Source organism: Abramis brama (genome assembly GCF_963993115.1).
Source record: "Abramis brama genome assembly, chromosome: 3".
Taxonomy (NCBI): Eukaryota; Metazoa; Chordata; class Actinopteri; order Cypriniformes; family Leuciscidae; genus Abramis; species Abramis brama.
The window spans coordinates 33,207,664-33,226,514 of NC_139965.1; the positions used below are offsets into that span (position 1 = coordinate 33,207,664).

Consider the following 18,851-nt stretch of genomic DNA (forward strand, 5'->3'; position numbering starts at 1 on the left):
CTTCTTGTCTCGTGTCGTTGTTGTTGTATGTGTGTGTGTTGGCGTGGTCCAGATCGTTACTGCTGATCAGTGGTGACAGCTGTAGCTCACTAACGGCGCCAGCTGCAGCTGATCAACGCGCCTTCATATACTCACGTTCTCTGTCCTCTCACTGTCAGATCGTTGTGAAGTCTCCTCATGTTGTATCCTGTTCCTGTTTGGCGGTCTCCGTTGTGCTTCAGTCTGGCGTGTTCGTGAGTCGGTGTTCCCATTTGGTGTTGCTGTGTATTCCTCGTTCCGGTTCTGGATTTACTTCATCTGTTTCCTTCACGGACTCCACCATTTACCACCGTCATCTTCTGTGTTGCCTGTCGAGGTCCCTGCGCCACTCAACTGCCACCGTGTTTGTTCTGTGTTTGTCTGACTTTGAGAATTCTAAATAAATACTTTTACTTGCATTATTGCTTCCTCGCCTTGAGTACTACTATGACAATTAGCTGACAGTAAAAATGTCTAATAGTTTGTAAAAGTTCAAGCTTAAATGTAATGTGCAGCACATTTCAGAAATCCATTTTGTATGTTTTTAATAGATCCATAATCTCCCATAGATCCCATCTTTGAGCAGAGTCACATTGTGCAACAGTCTGAGCAATGACTCGTACACTCTTTTTAAAATCATGTTTCATTTCAGGCTTTGTACTTGCTATGATAAATCAAAGCATTTGTTTTGAGTACTGGTAAAAAAGAACCAGAAATAAAAGGAAATGGTTTGCAGGATTAAAAACACCACAATATAACAGTTTATAGCACTGAAAAATTCCAAATTTCAACCGAGTTCATACATTTACAGCTTTTGTTACAGTTTTCTGGTACCCAGATAATTTTCCTTTTCACTTAAACACTGCATCAGCACAGTTTAGCCTACTATTTCACTTGTCTTTGTTCATGTTTCTGTATCATTATAGTTTTCAATTTTATCATCTGTCAAAATGTGGTCTGCCTGAATCCAAAAATGAGATCAAGTGGTGATTGAACGCACATTTGAAGTAATGAAAATACAATACTCTCAAAACCACAGAGACCTGGAAGGAGAGCAGACTAAAAGCAAAACAATCTCTGAAATGGCTCCCTGAGTCCATATTAGATTTGATAAACCTTCCCGGATTAATGTTATATTGTGGTCATCTTAAATATTTAATTTTAATAAAGATATGATTTTCTTAGCTTTCCCTTTATTTTCTGAAAGATATTGTTTGGCATTTTCACTGAAACAAAAAACATGGTGTTAAAAAAAACAAAACATAAATTGCCTTTCAAATCACAGAAATACATTTTTTTGTAGCTGAACATGAACATTTGACATTGCCATGGTTATGCATCTGTTGCTGTTGGACCTTCATAGGCATCTATCAGCAGGCACTGACAAAGTGTTGGCTCTTGTAAAATAAGATGGAAATGTAATTTCAGCACCTCACAGAGATTTAACAACATGTGGAATGAGTTATGTCAGATTCTTATAAGAAACGTTTTATGACTGATAAAGTTCAACTGCTCATTCTGCTTAATTGGAATTTGTTTGTGTTTACACTTTTCCTTCCATGAGTTTGTGTAAAAAACAAACCTATAAACCCTAAGCAAGTACAGCCATGTTGCCGGGGAGGCTCAAATGAAGTGGAAAGCACTTTAAATCTATAGGGACATGACGGCCAGAGTTTGCGTGTCTGTTTTCTTCAAGCTTCAGAACTGTTTGGGCACTTGTAGAGTGGGTTGGAGAAAGAGAGCTGGCTTTCCTTTGAGCTGGAGACCTGAATAGCACACACAAGCAAAGACAGGCCCAGATGTACAAATGAAAAGCACTGATTACACTCATAGTACATTTACACAGAGCCAGCAATTGCATCCCATCATTATGATGAGACATTATGATATACATTTTTCCTCAGCTGCCTTCTCTTCTCTGGTACCTTATTTTTATTTATTACTTAAGCAGAAGATTAAAGGTATTACTCGAAGGTCCTTGTCCTCCGATCCCAAGTCATATCACGGCTTATCAAAACTATAGCTGCTGCCAGCAAAATTGAGTGCAGAGCCATTTAAAAGTTAAAGTGTTTTTGGAGTTAAACTGAATGGTTAGTCACTATGTTAATTATGACAACTGGAGTTTCATACCTTTGGATCATCTTTCCATGGGTAAACGCTGATGTTTAATTGAGGATGTACAGGCCACCTTGGTCTAATGTCAAGGGAGGGCAGCTGAAACAAGAATTAGCAAGTTAACTTAAAGGGGTCATATGATGCGATTTCTTGTTTTCCATTTTCTTTAGTGTGTTATGCAGCTGTTTGTGCATGTATAAGATCTGCAGAGTTACAAACTCAAAGTCTCAAACGCAAAGAGATTTTCTGTGTCAAAGTTAAGGCTCAGCCACGCTTTCCTAAAACACTTCATTCAAACACGCCCCCACAAATCTACGTCAGTGTGTGGGGGCAGAGTTTCATAACAGTATACGCAAAGAAAGGCGGCGTAACTTTTATTCTCGCTGTATTATTGTTTCGCCGGTGCTGCCATGTCGTGGAGACGCTGTGTTTGTCGTTGTGAAAGCCTACTTTGTTTGGCCTTTCAAAAGAGGACATAATTAGAAAACAGTGGTTAAGCTTTATTTACAACACTGTTCCAGAACAGTTCAACCAAAATATTCGACTGTGTGCTGTGCATTTTTCGGAGGACTGTTTCCAGAACCTGGGAGAGTACAAGGCCGGCTGTGCACAAAGGCTGATTCTAAAAAGTGGGGCAATCTTTGCAAGTACAGTCTGGCGCTTCTGACTCACAGACACAGCCTGTAAGTATGTTTTCATATTTGAATAATTTGCTACAAACTATTCAAACGTGAGTTTTGAGCATATAATAGTCACGCTTGTATGTCGTTTCTACGATCACAAATGCAGACATAGTTTTATGTTTACATAGTGTTCTCCCCCCCGTAGCGCGACGCGTAAAAAGACAGTATTTAGTCATTATAATCAATAATTATGTCCCCAATGAAATAAAACCTTACCAATCTGATACTATCTGGTCCAGTCGCACTGGCAAAGTTGATCGATCAGCTTGGTCATCTGCATTTTCCGGATCAGATTCAGGCTCGAATAGACATTATCACCTGTCATTATTGCTTTGCTATTGATGGAGCTGCTGTTCCAAATATGGTAAGGGGTGTGACATTTCCGTTTATTCGGGCCAATCACAATGCACTGGATCACTGGCCAATCAGAGCACACTGCGCTTTTCAGAACAATGAACTTTCGAAAAAAATAAAAAATCTACGCGTTTCAATAAGGCAGGGCATAGAGGAGCAACAATAATGTACGGTATGTGTAAAATAATGACTTTTTTTAACCTAAAACTGCATAAACACATTGCATTAAACCAAATACATAAAATTTTATTTTTATATGACCCCTTTAATAAAATGTCAGTTAGAGGAAAAACAATAATAATAGTTTAATTAGTATATAGCGTCTTCGAAGTTCACAGTCAAATTTCAAGCAAAATAAATTCCAATTCCAATACATTAGTGTAATAAGTGACTAGAATGACAAAACCGAACACCGGGGCTCCCGCTGAATTCGATTTCTGAAGCAGCTCATTGACATTAATGCATAACTGAGCAAAATGTGGAGAAATCTCAGTTAGCCATTAAAATATGCCAGGCTTCACTGAAAACTGCCCCTCACTGCACAGGAGAGTGAAAATGACTGCATGTCGCATGCAGAATACAGCGAGTTTAGCACTGAGTGTTAAATGCACACATGCTCACACTAACACAAACACACAAACTTAGGCTTGAGGGTCAATATTTCCCATCAACAGTGTGACAGAACTCTCTCTCACACCTGCAGAGTGGTTCAAATTACTGACTAACACTGTTCGCTCCAAAGTGGAAAACAGGCAGTAAGTGGGAAAAAAAAGAAAATGGAAAAAGAGTGTCTAGGGAATGTAAGGAGATAAATCCAACATATAAAACAAGGCAGTGAAAATGAAGATCTCTATTAATAAACAAACACACAATTGCATGATATAAGCTGTCAGAGAAATCAATTTGATCATGAAATTTAAATATTAAGGTATATGACTGACCTTTTTCAGCAAGTCAAAGGTTGAGCTATCCAACTCTTCATTAGCAATAAGACCGGAGTCTCTTTTCAGTCCAGAAAAAAAACGTCAATACCAACACATATATACAGACACTTTCTAATTATGTAGAGTTCATCTTAATGTGAATGGACTTACTTTTGTGAATGTCTCTTTTGAAATAACCAGAACAAAATGACTCCAGTTGCAATGACTACCAGGATCACAATTACACTTAGTCCAACACTGACAGCTGCAGAGTTCAAAATGACACATATTATATTATTGTGTATATATATATATATACATTATATATATATATAGTTGATTATCTGCATGGGAAAAAAGTACATTTATATTCAAATAACTGCATAGGTATACTCACCCATCCAATTACCTAGTTTACTATCCGGTATCACAGATGTTGTGGGAGTAAATGATTTTTCTTGGCAACGATTCCCAATCCACTGTGATGGACAACTAGAGAAAGACAGAAAAACATCATTATTGCACAAACACGCACACACAGACTTTGAATGGCAGAGTTGATTCAAAAGGGAATGTTGGCTCATCAACTTTCCAAAAGAAAATTAAATAAATAATTGCATGAAAATTTGCTTGGAGACATCCACATGAGCTTAATATCAGCAACAGCCTTCCCTTGGCACCTGAAATAAGAAAAAGACACACATTCTCTTTTTGTCCCTTCCTTTCTTTTACTTTCTCCCTGTGTTTTCTTTTACTTTTCTTGCCTATGGGGAAGATCCTTTCACATAAGGAATAGTCCTTAAGCTATTCTGAAATCAACCTCATGCACACAGATACACTTGTGTCTGTGAACAAGCAACTTAAGTAATTCTCGTAATTTATTAGCGATGACATCCACCATTTCAAAGAGAAAGACAAGGAGAGAGAAAACATTTGAGGCTTAGGGGGGTTGATTCAAACGAAGAAAGATTGCGTTTCTTGGCACAAGGAACAGTAATTACAGAAAGCATGCTTTGGCAGTCCACTGAAAAGTACATGTTTATTGGGAAAGTATCCTTAAATCACAGTGGAAGATAACACACTCCTCATCCTGGAGAGAATTTGGTTGGAAAAATGTCACTAGATTTTTCCTCACCCCTAAGCAGAAAAGATATCGAAGCAAAAATGCAACCTGTTGGAGAATGTGCGGCTCAAATGAAGCCAATCATAGCCATATATTCTGGGAATGCTCTAAAGTTCAGGAATTCTGGCAAAAAATTCATAAGAGTTTAGAGAATATATTCATGGAACCCATCCAATTTAGTTTTTCAACTCTATACTTTGGTCTTAAAAGTCTTAAATCAGAAGACAAATCTGATAAATATTTAATAAGAATTCTGTTAATAGCTTGCAAAAAATCTATAACCAGAAAATGGTTGCAACCTGAAACACCAGAAATTAACGATTGGCTGGGAATTGTGAACGAAATTTACACGATGGAGAGATTAACAATGAATCTTCAGCTTCAATCCAAGAAATTTATCAAGCTATGGGGAAAATGGATAGACTACATTCTCCCACTAAGACCAGACCTAGTTTAGAGATTACGATATTTTAAGAAAAGTAGGGAAATCCTAAGAATTACTGAATAAATAGAGAGATAACATTCGTATAAGGAATTTAAAAAGTAATGGTAGGAATACAAATAAAATAAACCACATAAATAAAACAAAATAAACACATTGGGAATGAGAGTACTTCTGGAGTAAAATGTAGCATCCTCAAGTTTTTTTTTTGTTTTTTTTCTTCTCTTTTGTATACAGTTATATATATATATATATATATATATATAAAAAAAAGATCGGATCAGGTACCCAAACTATTGCCACTTGGCAGAGCAATAAATATAGAACTATATATCTGATTAAATTACAAACAGATATTGTGTTGGCTGGCATTGCCTTGTAACTAACTGTATTGATGCTACAATTGATGTCTTTTTTTATATATTGTTTTAATTTTTTTTAAATTATTATTATTTATTTATTTATTTGTATTATTATTATTATTTTTTATTATTATATTTGATACTGTAGGCTAATATCTGAACAAAATCTGAGACTGTTTCGTTTTTTGTTGAATGTCTGTTCTAAGTTTTCAGGTACCATCCTAATGTAAGGAAATGTTGCAATTACTGTAAGAAAAAAAAGGAAAAAAAAGAAAAAAAAAAGAAAAGTACATGTTTAAACTGAGGGCCAGGGTGCTGATACTCTTTGTATAACTCGCTCACATTTCAATGTGATATTCGGCTTGCACAGTAGAACAGCATGAATAATTCAATGAAAGATCTCCAACAGAGTCTTGTCATCCACCTGACCATGACCGACAGGTGAAGGTGGGGATTTTTTCCTCCCAAGTAAAACTGAAAGGAGATTTTAGGTTTTTTCAAACCACAATTACAAAGATGTTTAGCAAAGACTTTCTGTAGTCCAACAAAAATCATATTTGGCCTCCATAACGAACCTATATGTTTCATGAATTTGTATTACCAGCTATAATACATTTCAATATAATGTTAATAGGCATGAGTACAAAAGAAGTGATTACTAAGATAAAACAATGCTATACAACTGCTATTGAGGTGGGATGCATGTAAGGTTAGGGGCAGGTTTGGTGGCATGGTTGGGTTTAAGGGTGGGTTAAGGTGTAAAGGAAAGCATCAACAGTGTAATTAATTAAATTAAATGAAATAGAAGTACAATGTATAAACATGCATGAGAGAATTGTATAAATAATTAATTTAAATGTCAGTATTGTAGTTAAAGACATTTAAAAAAGTGGTACCAAATACACTATTCCTTTTGAAAAATGTTGTATTTCATTATTAATCTTTTGGGATCCACATCTGTTGCATATATTTATTTGTGTGTGCATTATTGTGCTTGAGGAATGTCTAAGGTCACGACTGTAACCCTGGTACTTTGAAGAGGGAATGAGACGCTGCGTTGAGGCGCTGTGGGAACGCCTCTGCGTGACTGCATCGTGAAGCATGTGTGAAATCAGTCCAATGGCGTGACGGAACGTCATAGGCGGGTGACGTCATTAACCAGGATGCTATAAAGCATACCTGGAACAAACAGTGCTAACTTCTGATAGGCTGAAGCAAGTCGATCACAGACATGCAGGGAGTATGGCTGGGCGACGCAGCGTCTTGTTCCATCTTCAGCATCACAGATGTCTTGAAGGGGAAACTCCCGGCCATACTTTTAGTGGAGTGGGCCTGAACAGCCATACGTGAAGGCTGACCAGCCGACTCGTAAGCAAGTGAGATAGCCTCGACTACCTAGTTACTCATCTTCTACTTAGATGCTGGGCACCCTTTGACCCAAATCAGACAAATAACTGTTCTGACTTTTGCCACAGCGCAGCTCTGTGGACGTAGGCAATGCATCTAATGCCCTAACTGGGCACAGCAGATTAAGAATCTGCGATAGGAGTAGGAGAGACGTGCCTGCATCGTCATCGAATCCCAAACCACGCCTAGGTGAGTTTGACCTTGACGTTGAGCCTTAACCCCAACTTCCTCATATGGGTGATGCTGAACTTCCATGTGATCTGACTGAGCTAGAGTCAACCAATCGTCAATGTAATTCAACACGCGAATGCCCTGGAGTGCCAGAGCTGTATCCACGCATTTCGTGAACGTGCGGGGTGATAAAGCTAGGCCAAAAAGGAAGAACTCGATATCGGTACGCTTCGCCCCCGAAAGCGAACCTCAGGAACTTCCTGTGTTGTGGAAGGATGGAGATGTGGAAGTATGGGTCCCTGAGATCTATCGTGACAAACCAGTCCTCAGACCTGATTTGTGACACGATTTGCTTTAAAGTGAGCATCTTGAATTTGAGCTTCTTTACAGAACGATTTAGATGGCGCAGATCTAAGATAGGATGCAACCTCCCATCATTTTTTGGAACTATAAAGTACTGGCTGTAAAACCCGGATTCTCTGCTGGGAGGAGGAACATACTCCTCATGGTCCCCTTGTCCAGCAGAGCCTTTACTTCTTGCTCCATGACTAGAGCCTGCTTGGCATCTACCACTGTGGGTAGAACCCTTTTGAACCTGGGTGGGCAAGACCAGAACTGAATTCTGTAACCCTTTTCTACCATCAGCAGGACCCATTGAGATATAAATATAAAATATAATATATTTTGAGATATATTATAAGTAGTTTCCATGCTGCCAGAAATTCTACTAAAGGAACCAGTCTCTCAAGACTGGCCTCTGTTGTTACTTGAACAGCCTTGAAGTAACAAACCTGTATGGAATGGCCAAACTGACTTCTCTGCGAACCTCCTCAGAGGATCACTGGAGACAGCTGCACCCCGAAGCACACAAGGTGGCGGGGTTGGCAGACCAGCCCCCTGAGGGCACAGAGGGAAAATGGGCACCTTATAATGAGGTGTTGACCACTACCCCTGAGGGTACGACCCTTAGGAGACTTCTTCGCTGAAGTCTTCTTAGAGACAATAACGGTCCTCAGATCCGCTTTATTCTTCGTAGGCTTCGGCTGCGAGCGACGCCCCAACCCCCAGTGTTTTTGTGGGGGGCAATGCTCTGCTTTTTCTGCGCTCGATGAGAGCAGCTTGTAGACGCCCAGCAGCCTCAGAGACGCGAGGGCGGAGAGAAATAAACATATGGAACGCCGCCGCCTGTTTCTTTGACTCCTGAAACCTCTTGACAACTGAGGTGACAGCATCGCCAAAGAGGCCAGGAGGGGAAAGCGGGGAATTTAGAAGAAAACTTTTATATTTTTCTTTTATTCCTGACAGATTTAATCACAGGTATCTCTCCATGGCCACCAGGGCTGCCGTAGTGCGGCCGACTAAATTGGCCATCTCCTTGGTGGCCCGGAGAGATAAATCTGTAGTCCGACACAGTTCTCTAATGGCGTATATATGTATACATAGAGCGCTTCCATTTATGCTTTATAGTTTCCTGGTTGATGACTGCCTATGGCGTTCCGTTACGCCATTAGACTGATTTCACACATGCTTCACGATGCAATCACACAGAGGTGTTCCCACAGCGTCTCGACGCAGCGTCTCATTCCCTTGAAAGGGAACTCACATGCACACTGGTCCATTCTCCTTTACTGCACATCTCCCTCCATTGAGACAGTACCCAAAGGGACACTCTGAAAAATAAAATACATCCACATATAATGTTGACTTATGATAAAATAATCATCATACTGAACAATAAAATCCTATAAGGACCTAATTTCATACTATTAATTAATGCAGATCTGGGGTGATTACATTGTTGTTTAAGATATGGGGCTGGCAGCGTAAGGGTGCAGGTTCCAACACAGTTGGGGGCAACCCTTAACAAGAGAGTTACAGAGAGCCTCCATTAATGATGTGTCCTTGACCGAGGCACTTCACCCCCACGGTGCTCCTGGGGCACAGCTCCTTTAATCAGATGATTGCAGGGATAGTCCCCAGAAGAAAGTGCCCACTTAATGAGAAGTAATATATTATGTAACTCCTAAAAAGTCACTTTAATGTGATGGGCTTTATGTTGTTCATAAATTTTTAAGCAATAAATTTTACCCTTCATTTAGGGAATTAAGTCAGAGAAGCAACTACTGATATTTTTCTTTCCATCTTTTTATACATTGTCTGATGAACAATGCTTTGTGACTTCATACCACAATCACTCATTTTTCCACCCAGATGATTATGAAAACACTATTATAATGAAATCCCAGAAATATACTTCCTAAAAAACAAAATTACATACAGGACCATTCAAAAAGTTTGGGGTCAGTAAGACTTTTGATTTGAAACAAAAATTATACTTTTTTCAGCAAGGATACATTCAATTGATCAAGAAGGACAGTGAAGATGTTACAAGAGATTTCCATTTCAAATAAATGCTGTTCTTTCTACACTTTCTGCAAATTTACATTTCCAACAGATCACCAGAAAAACTAATGATAACTTATAATGGCTTAAAGTAGCAGCAAAACTGTTTTTTTTTAAGTGCAAAAAATGAATATAATAAGAAACATTAACTGATTTAAAAAAAATTACATGAATGATATGACCCCTTTAAATACAAAAGTTAGATGAATGAATGTGTTTGTTACCATAGCAGCTGGACTCATCAGAGTTAAAAGGATGGCAGTCAACAATATTGTTGCATCGACTCTGATACGCTACACACTCTGCAGTCGCCTCACACACTAGTTCTCCTTCTTCACATATCGTAACCGCTACAGAGACACAGAGAGATAATTTCATCTGTCTGTATTACAGCTATGATGTACTACAATGTATTTTAAACAGATTTATGCTTGGGTCTTACGGCATCCATATTCATCTTCTCCATTAGGGCAATCTAAAACAGAATCGCAGCGCAGCAGTGCAGGAATACAGCTGTTGTTCATGCAGCGGTATTCTCCTGTCTCACACCCTGTTTGAGGTGACGTAGTGCCAGGAGCCACGCTCGCACACATCTCCTCGTCCGAGTGGTCAAGACAGTCCACCTCACCATCACAGTGCCAACTCAGTGGTATACACTCGAACAGATACAAACACTGGAAGTGCTCCATGTGGCATGTTTGTGGGATAGGGGTCACTGGACCTGAACATACACAGAAACAAAATGGTAAACCCAGTTTTCAATTTGGGAAGAGCTGAGAATAAAAAGCAATCAGCAGTTCTGTACCTCCAACAAGACACTGCCTAGTGAAAGAGAAGTCATCCACAGCAATGTCAGTCCACTGGTCAGCTCCCACTTCTGCCTGAATACTTACTCTGAAGGGTGATGCATTTGATAAGATCACATTAGCATACTGCCAGCTGTCTCCATGGTTTCCACAGGTTGCCCACATTAGTAAGGGTGCTCCACTGTGGCCCACTGTATACACCTGCAATAAAGTACCCAGAATTCATAACACAGCCTTCAAAGCTCAGTGTTTTCTTTAAATTTCAGTTTTCAATATAAAATGAAAGCAGTGGAAGGGAATTCATTGAACTCCTGCACAGTGCTCCTAAACCTTTGCAAGTGAAATACTGCCATATAATGCAAAAAGGAAGAGGTGAATATACATACATGATTTCTGAAGGATCATGTGACACTGAAAACTGGAGTAATGATACTGGAAATTTTTTTTTTTTCTATTTTACAATATTACAGTTTTTACTGTATTTTTGATCAAATAAATGCCGCCTAGGTGAGCATAAGAGACCTCTTTCAAAAACTTATTTTGTTAACGCACATTATTCTCTCACCTTCAGCGTACCCATGTGATGTGAGCCGTACATGTGGAACCAAAAGCGCAGATGACATATACCGACACTGGCAGGAAACTCCAGCTGGGTTATTAAGATGGCAATGTCTCCTTCTGTCTGGGCACTGGAGTTCACAAACAGGTACCCCCCTCCTCCATCTGAAAGAGTAAACCAATGTTGTCAGCATTAAGTATTTACTTTATTAAGGATGCATGCTAGAATAGCTTTAATATGTAAATTAATTGAAGCAAAACAGCGGCATATGTTACGTTTTTATACTTAGATGTTACATAAATTAATTTATAATAAATGTTCTATATGTGAACAATTACCATGAGGTATTTAACTTATGAAACCTTTTTTTGGTAAGCAACGTAGTTATTTTTTAGGTTTATTAAGACACATTTGTGTCTTTGCTTGTGCTGTTAGCTTGTTATCACATTCAAACAGGATGACATTCTTTTGATTATAGGCACTATTACACTTCTAAATACAGTTCTCATTACTGAGTCTCACATAATAACTCTACTGCACATTAAAGTCGCGATTAAACGCAAGTAGTGACAGATGATTTGTTCTGGTGGGGATTATTTAGTTCTATCCATTGGTTGTTGATTGGATTTTGAAATTTAGGAGGCAGATCTGGATGTGAGCTTGCAGTCATTTGTAAGAAAAGACCTGGTTTAGCGGATTAATTGATTGGAGAAGTCCAGCACACGTCTCCAGAAAGAAATCTTTTTACCAGAAGATCAAGTTCTGAGATAGATTGAAACTGATCGACTTTAAGACTTTTACACCACTACACCTCTACAAATATTAGAAACAATTTCTTATCTTGTCAGAAAGGAGATATTATTATAATATTATGATTGAGACAGTAACAGCAAACATTTGATTTCAGTGCACGACTCCACCATTTTACTCAGAGAAACACTCTGTACAGCAATTTCCTTGACTCTTTGTCCGGAATGAAAAATCAATAGTAGGTTCAGTAAATCGATCACCTTTTAGAGGACAAACACATTTTCACAATTAAAATAATGTACACTTAACACTTTCATTGAGAGACACTGATCTTTCAGCAGAACAGGGCATGAGTATATGAGGGGCAGAAATTCAGAACTCAATTACACTCACTGATAAAGTAGCTGGAAAATGGCTTTTGGTGATGGATATTTCTGAGCTCCAACCCTTTGGTTTTTAAATCATGCAACATTTCATTAGATGATTCAGACGGCTGACTTCAATTTTGTTTCATAGGAAATTCTAGTTTTTTTTTCTAATAATTTAAAGCAAAATAAAGCTTTTATGGTGTTACTCATGGGTGATATGTATGTGTTGAATAGTTTATATTACCCAGCTGATTTAAGGGCACTGTAAAGTTTAGGTTATACTAACTTGGGCTGTGGTCAGCTGATGGTCCTGTCCCATTATGCATTCTGCCATAGCCTATATCCCAGTCAAAGTCATCGTGAGGATCCTGAGACAGCTGACAGGTCTCCTGCCAATGGCCACCAGGCATGTCAAAATTACAAGCTCCTGGAGCAATCACTAACAGAACAAATGCAGAGCTGAGATGTTAACTCCATACAAGAGACAATGTTAATAAATAGACAAGAATTTTAATGTACTTTACTTAATGTACTTACTGCAGTCTAACTCATCGGACTCATCCGAACAGTCAGCTTTACCATCACACTCCAAATGATACTCAATACAGTCTCCATTATTACACACAAAATCTGTGACAGTGGGGCATGACCCAGTATGGACAGCCCCTGAAACACAAGGAAACACTGTCTCACTGATCCAAAACAGTGCAATTTAAAAAAAGAAATAAAAGGTAATCTAATAACAAAAATGAGAACATAAGACATCTAACAATAAAAATATGTGAAATCCAAATGATGCGCAAGCATGACCGTATTCAACAAGTTCAAAATAGCAATAAAACATCATCCATCAAGAGCTTTTTAGCAAGAATATCCTCAAATTATTTAAACATAAAATGACAGTAATGGAAGATTATTCAGGATAAAATATGTCCTGTTTAATTATCAAAAACTTAATTCTTCACGCTTTGATAGAGCTAATTTATTTACACTGTTATAGTTTTTATAGTTTTAGCCTATTACATTACAGACAGCTATGAGTAAGTGTAGATTAGTTGAATTAATGTACATTAAAATAAAAAATAAAAAACATGGTGGAATTTAGTGAAGACCCAGAGGAACCACAAATGCAAAAGGGTCATGTTTCTTAGAAAAACAGCAAAACTCATGTTTACACATAAGTAGATGAATAGTCACATGAATACACATGAATAGTCATTTCTAATAAAAAACATTGTATTTGTTTAAAAAATGCTTCAGTCCACTAATGTTCAACAAAATTTAGAAAGAAGCCTGGACACAGATTGATTGGGTTTGATACCTCTGCTTTACACACTTCTTCGCTAAAAGATCCACAAGCTCAAGTGTAATTACTGTGATTCAGAAGTGTCACTATGCAGATTAAATCTGACAATTTCAATGTCAAGCCTGAAAACCGAAAGAAGAACTTATTCTGACTTTCATGTTGTTCCCTAATGGCTTGTCAGAATTAGCAAATCAATTCTTATCCAATTAAATGGTGATACTGCTTTCCATCAGGCAGTGCTAAGGACAACCCTTAGAGCCCTGTGCTGGTCGCACGCTTATGCATGAACGTGAAGCAAAAGTGACTCATGGGAAATAAATGTGAAGATGAGAACTGGAGGCATTGTTGCTTCCCCCTGATCATCACTGCTCAAACTAGTCAAACTCGCCTGCAGCTTTCACTTGTTTGCTATGGACCAGTCCGTAGAACATGTCCGTCAGATATCAAATATCAGCTTGTTCAAAGCTATTTAAAAATTAGAATTTTCTCGGGTTGGACAATAAATTTAATTCACTTGCATGGGGGAAAAACTTACATGGTGCACAGTCAATGAATTGCAGGTTGTCCAGAGCCGCTCCACCACTCACATCTTGTGTTCGTACAACTTCAAATATGAGAATAAAGTTCCTCAGGTTCCTCAGAGACACTTCCGCTCTTCTCCATTCCCTGTGCATCTGCTGCTCTGTCCACACCTCCCTCAGCTCATTTTCTGTCTGTCCATCACAATGAAGGCAAAATGCTTACAACATTTACTGATTCAATTCCATATACTGTAAAAATCTAGACATTTTACTAAATTTGTAAAAAAAAAAAAAAAAAATCATATTATGAAAATAGTAAAAAGCAATTAAAAAAGCAAAAAAAAGCATTCTTATCTATGGACAAGTTTTGTTAAAGTTACCATGAAACCTTATTTTAATATTTTTTATGGAATGTTTCAGTGTTTATTAAAGATTTATCCATGCAAATCATTATTTTTTAATAAATGATCCCCCGTAATCTTAACATTTTTAAATCTTTATTCTGACATGGATGAGCTTCTTACACTAACTGTAATATATTGCACATAATCTCAGATTCACGCAAGGTTCATAAACACCTTGCTAAAGGTGTGCTAAATGGTTTATTTCAGCTAGGAATCACACATAACACAGTACTGAAAAAAGTCTTGCAAGAACACGTTTCAAGTTTTGGCAACTTGCTGTCGTACATTTCAGCTTATGTCAAATAGAGCTACTGTATAAAGACCTCCACACATTCCCTGATTTAAGTGATATATTCCAGTTGCACTGTGTGTTTGCTCCACCTGGTAAGATCTCAAGTGTGCCGTTTATTAATAAATGTTTTTGGAGCTGTAAAAGTCAGTGTGCGGACTTACCTCTAAGATCTAGTCAATTACCTTAATAAAGAGACGGATGATTCCTGTGGCTTTTTCAGAAATATAGTACCAGAAGACAAGTTTACATGTGGCACTAGACTCCTTCCACACAGAACTTCTCATGTGAGCTTTATCACCCTTCAATCCCACTGGAGTGGCTGCCAGATATACAAAGTGGCCTGTGTAGAGAGAGAGACTGACGTTAATAATGTTGCGCTTTCATATCATAAAAAAAAAAATCCTTCATCCAGCATTAGTGTCAAGATTTAATGGCACAAACTTCACACACTTGAACTCTCTTTAGCACCCTTGTAACTAATTAAACTTAAGAGACTCATAAAACTCATGCTCAGTCTCCTGATGTATAGTGAAAACTCCATCTCATTCATTGATTAGGAAAACTGAACAAGGGGTTGTGGGCATTATCAGCCTAAAAAACATGTATGCATGAGTATTTCAACTCACTGGAAATAGTACACTATCCTTGACATAGTATTTTTAATGTAACCTATATAATTTTAGATGCACTAAACCTAATCTGGCATACAACCGTATGGAAGTCTAAGAATTCTGAAAATGACAAACAGACGAACTCAAACAGGGATAAAGCTGTAATTGTGCATGAAAAAACAGGACTGCCAAATGGGGTGATGTGGTAAGGACATCTGAACATCATCAATAATGGTTTTCCCAGCTTACTGTAGCTTTCATCAGATCATGGGACTCCATAGTTCTGTTGATGCTAGAAAACCTTGCTTATGGAAGGACATACAAGGAATGGAAAGCTTACAACTACTTGAATAATAAAGATATCTTGCTGAGATGGAGTAAAGCAGGGCGCCAAATCAATAACGTAGGCTTTATTACAGAGACAGGGGCTATGAAATCTTAAACCATGTCTAAGACTGGCAAGTCTTTACAGCTTACAAGAGAAATTAGAAAATGTATTTTCATTCCACCAGACTGGGTGTATCATTATTACAAAAAAGTTCTAAATGCAAGTTCAGGAGGAGCTGAATCATTTGGTCCTGACAGTCAGTGACAATTCTTTCAGCATCCCTCTACCTTCCCACCACTTCCTTTTTCTACTCTTCCTTATTTTATCCAATAACCTACTGTTATCAGGGGTAAGCTTGGAACTTGGGTCAAGCCGATGAAAGCAAGTGAAATTAATTTACCATTATTCATTAAGGCTGTACGGGCAGGGCAGGTGAACTCATGCATCAAAAGAACAAAAGCAAATTCTCTCGCTAAATGACAGGCAGTTAGTTCAAGTATCACCCCATCTCCGATAACCTTTACAAAGTGCTGATGTCTCCCAGGGAGCTTACAACAGATGAGTAGAAGCAAATAAATACATCTTAATCCTCAATGCTACCAGCAATTACCAGAAAAATGCAGATGATGCGCAAACCTTTCGACAAAAATAAATTTCTGTTTCTCTTCTTTATTTCAGTCATCTAAGCAGCAGGTGCAAGATGTGCTGCAATTAGCATTTTGAATGCTCTGTGAATTATGAAGTCTGAGTTTTAAAATATCAAAATAGTGTAATTACACAGGACTGAATTTTTGCTTTCTATCTTTAGTCTTATTGAACATGTAGATGAGCTGTAAACACATTATTTACAGAATGTTTCTAACGTGGGTGTGAAGGTCTTTGGGTGGCAGTTTGGTTAGGCCTCCATGTGAGATCATTGCATTTTGCTTATACATATGCAGCCGTATACAGTAAAGTCTTACCACTTTCATTCTTAAATGTATGATCATGAGGAGGTCTGATCATATGAACGGAGCCGACTCCAAGGGCCCAACTAAAGGTGTCCGCCAGGCTGTTTTTCCAACCACAGCGCCCATGTTCAAATGAGCAGGATGTCCCACAATCCAACTCATCAGTTCCATCTCCACAGTCATCAGTAAAGTCACATTTCTGCTCTTGCTTGTAACAATTGGCATTGTTACACTGTAAAGAACCAGGTGGACAGGATCCTGTGAAGACACACTCACAGATAAATATTCTAATGCATAAAAACAAAAGATGTATATTTTATTCTGCTCATCACAAAATTTTCATGTTTCCAGTACTGAATGCTTCTCTTACAATCTTGAACTATCATTCAAAAGTTTGGAGTCAGAATTTTTTTTAATGTTTTTGAAAGAAGTCTCTTATGCTCACCAAGGCTGAATTTATTTGATCAAAAATACAATAAAAACTGTAATGTTGTGAAATAGTACCTAGGAGTAATCGGGGAGTAGTGTCTGTCTCAAATCTGCTACTGAGAATACAGCCTGATGAGAAGATGATGTCATCCAGGCAGATGTGAACTCGAGTATTGAGTCCCACCTTGCCTTCAAACATAATGCGGAAGTTGTCAGAAGATGAGAGAGGCACTTCCTGTCTGCTCCAGTAGTTGCCTTGATTGCCAGTGAGGCTGAGTAAGAGTGAGCGACTGGAGTTTGTAGACATGTACACGTTTAGAGTGCCAATGCCGTCACCAGACATGTGGACGTAAAAGACCATCTTGGAAAGCATACAAGAAAGAAAGAATTGTAACATCAGCTAAAATCACAGTAATGTACTGTCATTACTGTACACAGTACTGTCACAGTAATCACAGCGGAGCTGATGTTCCGACCAACAATACGATTGCTAGTGGAATATATTTTATACAACAATCAACAAAGAAGTGATTAATATTAACTAACTGCCGTTTCTGTCGGGTGCTGCAGGTGGGGGCTCACCAACTTTCACGCCAAATGAACATGATGCTAATCAAATCAATAGCGAAATATCCGAAAGTCAAACTCGTCAACACAGGAAATGGACTACAAATCCAGCTGTCATAAAAAACAGGAAATGGAATGTTTTTCAGACTGTTAACCATTCAAAAATAATATGGGATTCAAAATCAAAACCAAATGGATTATTTGGGGGCCACCTCAATATACGAAGCCTCATATCTAAATCTGATCAAATTCAGCATATTTTAACAGAATCAAACCTAGATTATCTTTGCTTATCAGAAACCTGGCTAAAGGCTAATTCACCATCAGCCGCAATCATGGTACCAGGCTACCAGATCTATAGACGCGATAGAGTGGAATCTAAAGGAGGCGGAGTTATGGTGTATATAAAGAACAGTATTCAGTGTGAAGAGATAAACTTGGCAAATTGTGACCTAGAATGTATTGGGCTGAAAATTATTTTATCACCACAAATGTATTTTAGCCTCATTGTAATTTACCGCCCACCCAGCTCAAATATTGATTTTTATGAAGGGTTACAAAGTATGCTGGCAATTTGCAATTTTGATAAAGAGATAATAATAATGGGGGATTTTAATATAAACTGGGAGGATAGATCAGTCAGGAAAAAACTCAAACAAATAACAGATCGTTTCGACCTCACACAGGTAATTAAGGGCCCTACAAGAGTAACCCAGTCAACCAAAACCCAGATTGACCTGGTATTCAGCAATAGACCAGAAAGGGTTACAAAGTCACTCAACATGATTACGGGACTATCTGACCACAATTTAGTACTTTTGGTGAGAAAATTAACAAAAAAGAGATTTGGTGTCTCTAATGTTAAAGACCAGGAATCATTTAGAATACCTAATAAAGACCAAGAACATTTTAAAAACACAGTGAATAATTTTAATTGGGACTCTTTGTTAACTGGAAAA

General features: G+C 38.1%; 1 protein-coding gene across 1 annotated transcript in view; it reads right to left on the reverse strand.

Annotated features, from left to right (window-relative positions):
• Positions 1–564: 564 nt before the first annotated feature.
• Positions 565–18,851, reverse strand: part of malrd1 (MAM and LDL receptor class A domain containing 1) — a 48,581-nt gene continuing 30,294 nt past the window's right edge. Inside the window, exons 18-33 of the mRNA XM_084109245.1 lie at positions 17,401–17,686; positions 16,909–17,154; positions 15,190–15,347; positions 14,326–14,503; positions 13,022–13,150; positions 12,771–12,923; positions 11,373–11,530; positions 10,807–11,008; positions 10,444–10,722; positions 10,226–10,351; positions 9,202–9,268; positions 4,491–4,585; positions 4,265–4,358; positions 4,112–4,172; positions 2,149–2,232; positions 565–1,784 (exon numbers count right to left, since the gene is read on the reverse strand). Coding sequence (XP_083965371.1) covers positions 1,710–1,784; positions 2,149–2,232; positions 4,112–4,172; positions 4,265–4,358; positions 4,491–4,585; positions 9,202–9,268; positions 10,226–10,351; positions 10,444–10,722; positions 10,807–11,008; positions 11,373–11,530; positions 12,771–12,923; positions 13,022–13,150; positions 14,326–14,503; positions 15,190–15,347; positions 16,909–17,154; positions 17,401–17,686 — 2,391 coding nt within the window. The 3' untranslated portion in view covers positions 565–1,709. The remainder of the gene's footprint in view (positions 1,785–2,148; positions 2,233–4,111; positions 4,173–4,264; positions 4,359–4,490; positions 4,586–9,201; positions 9,269–10,225; positions 10,352–10,443; positions 10,723–10,806; positions 11,009–11,372; positions 11,531–12,770; positions 12,924–13,021; positions 13,151–14,325; positions 14,504–15,189; positions 15,348–16,908; positions 17,155–17,400; positions 17,687–18,851) is intronic.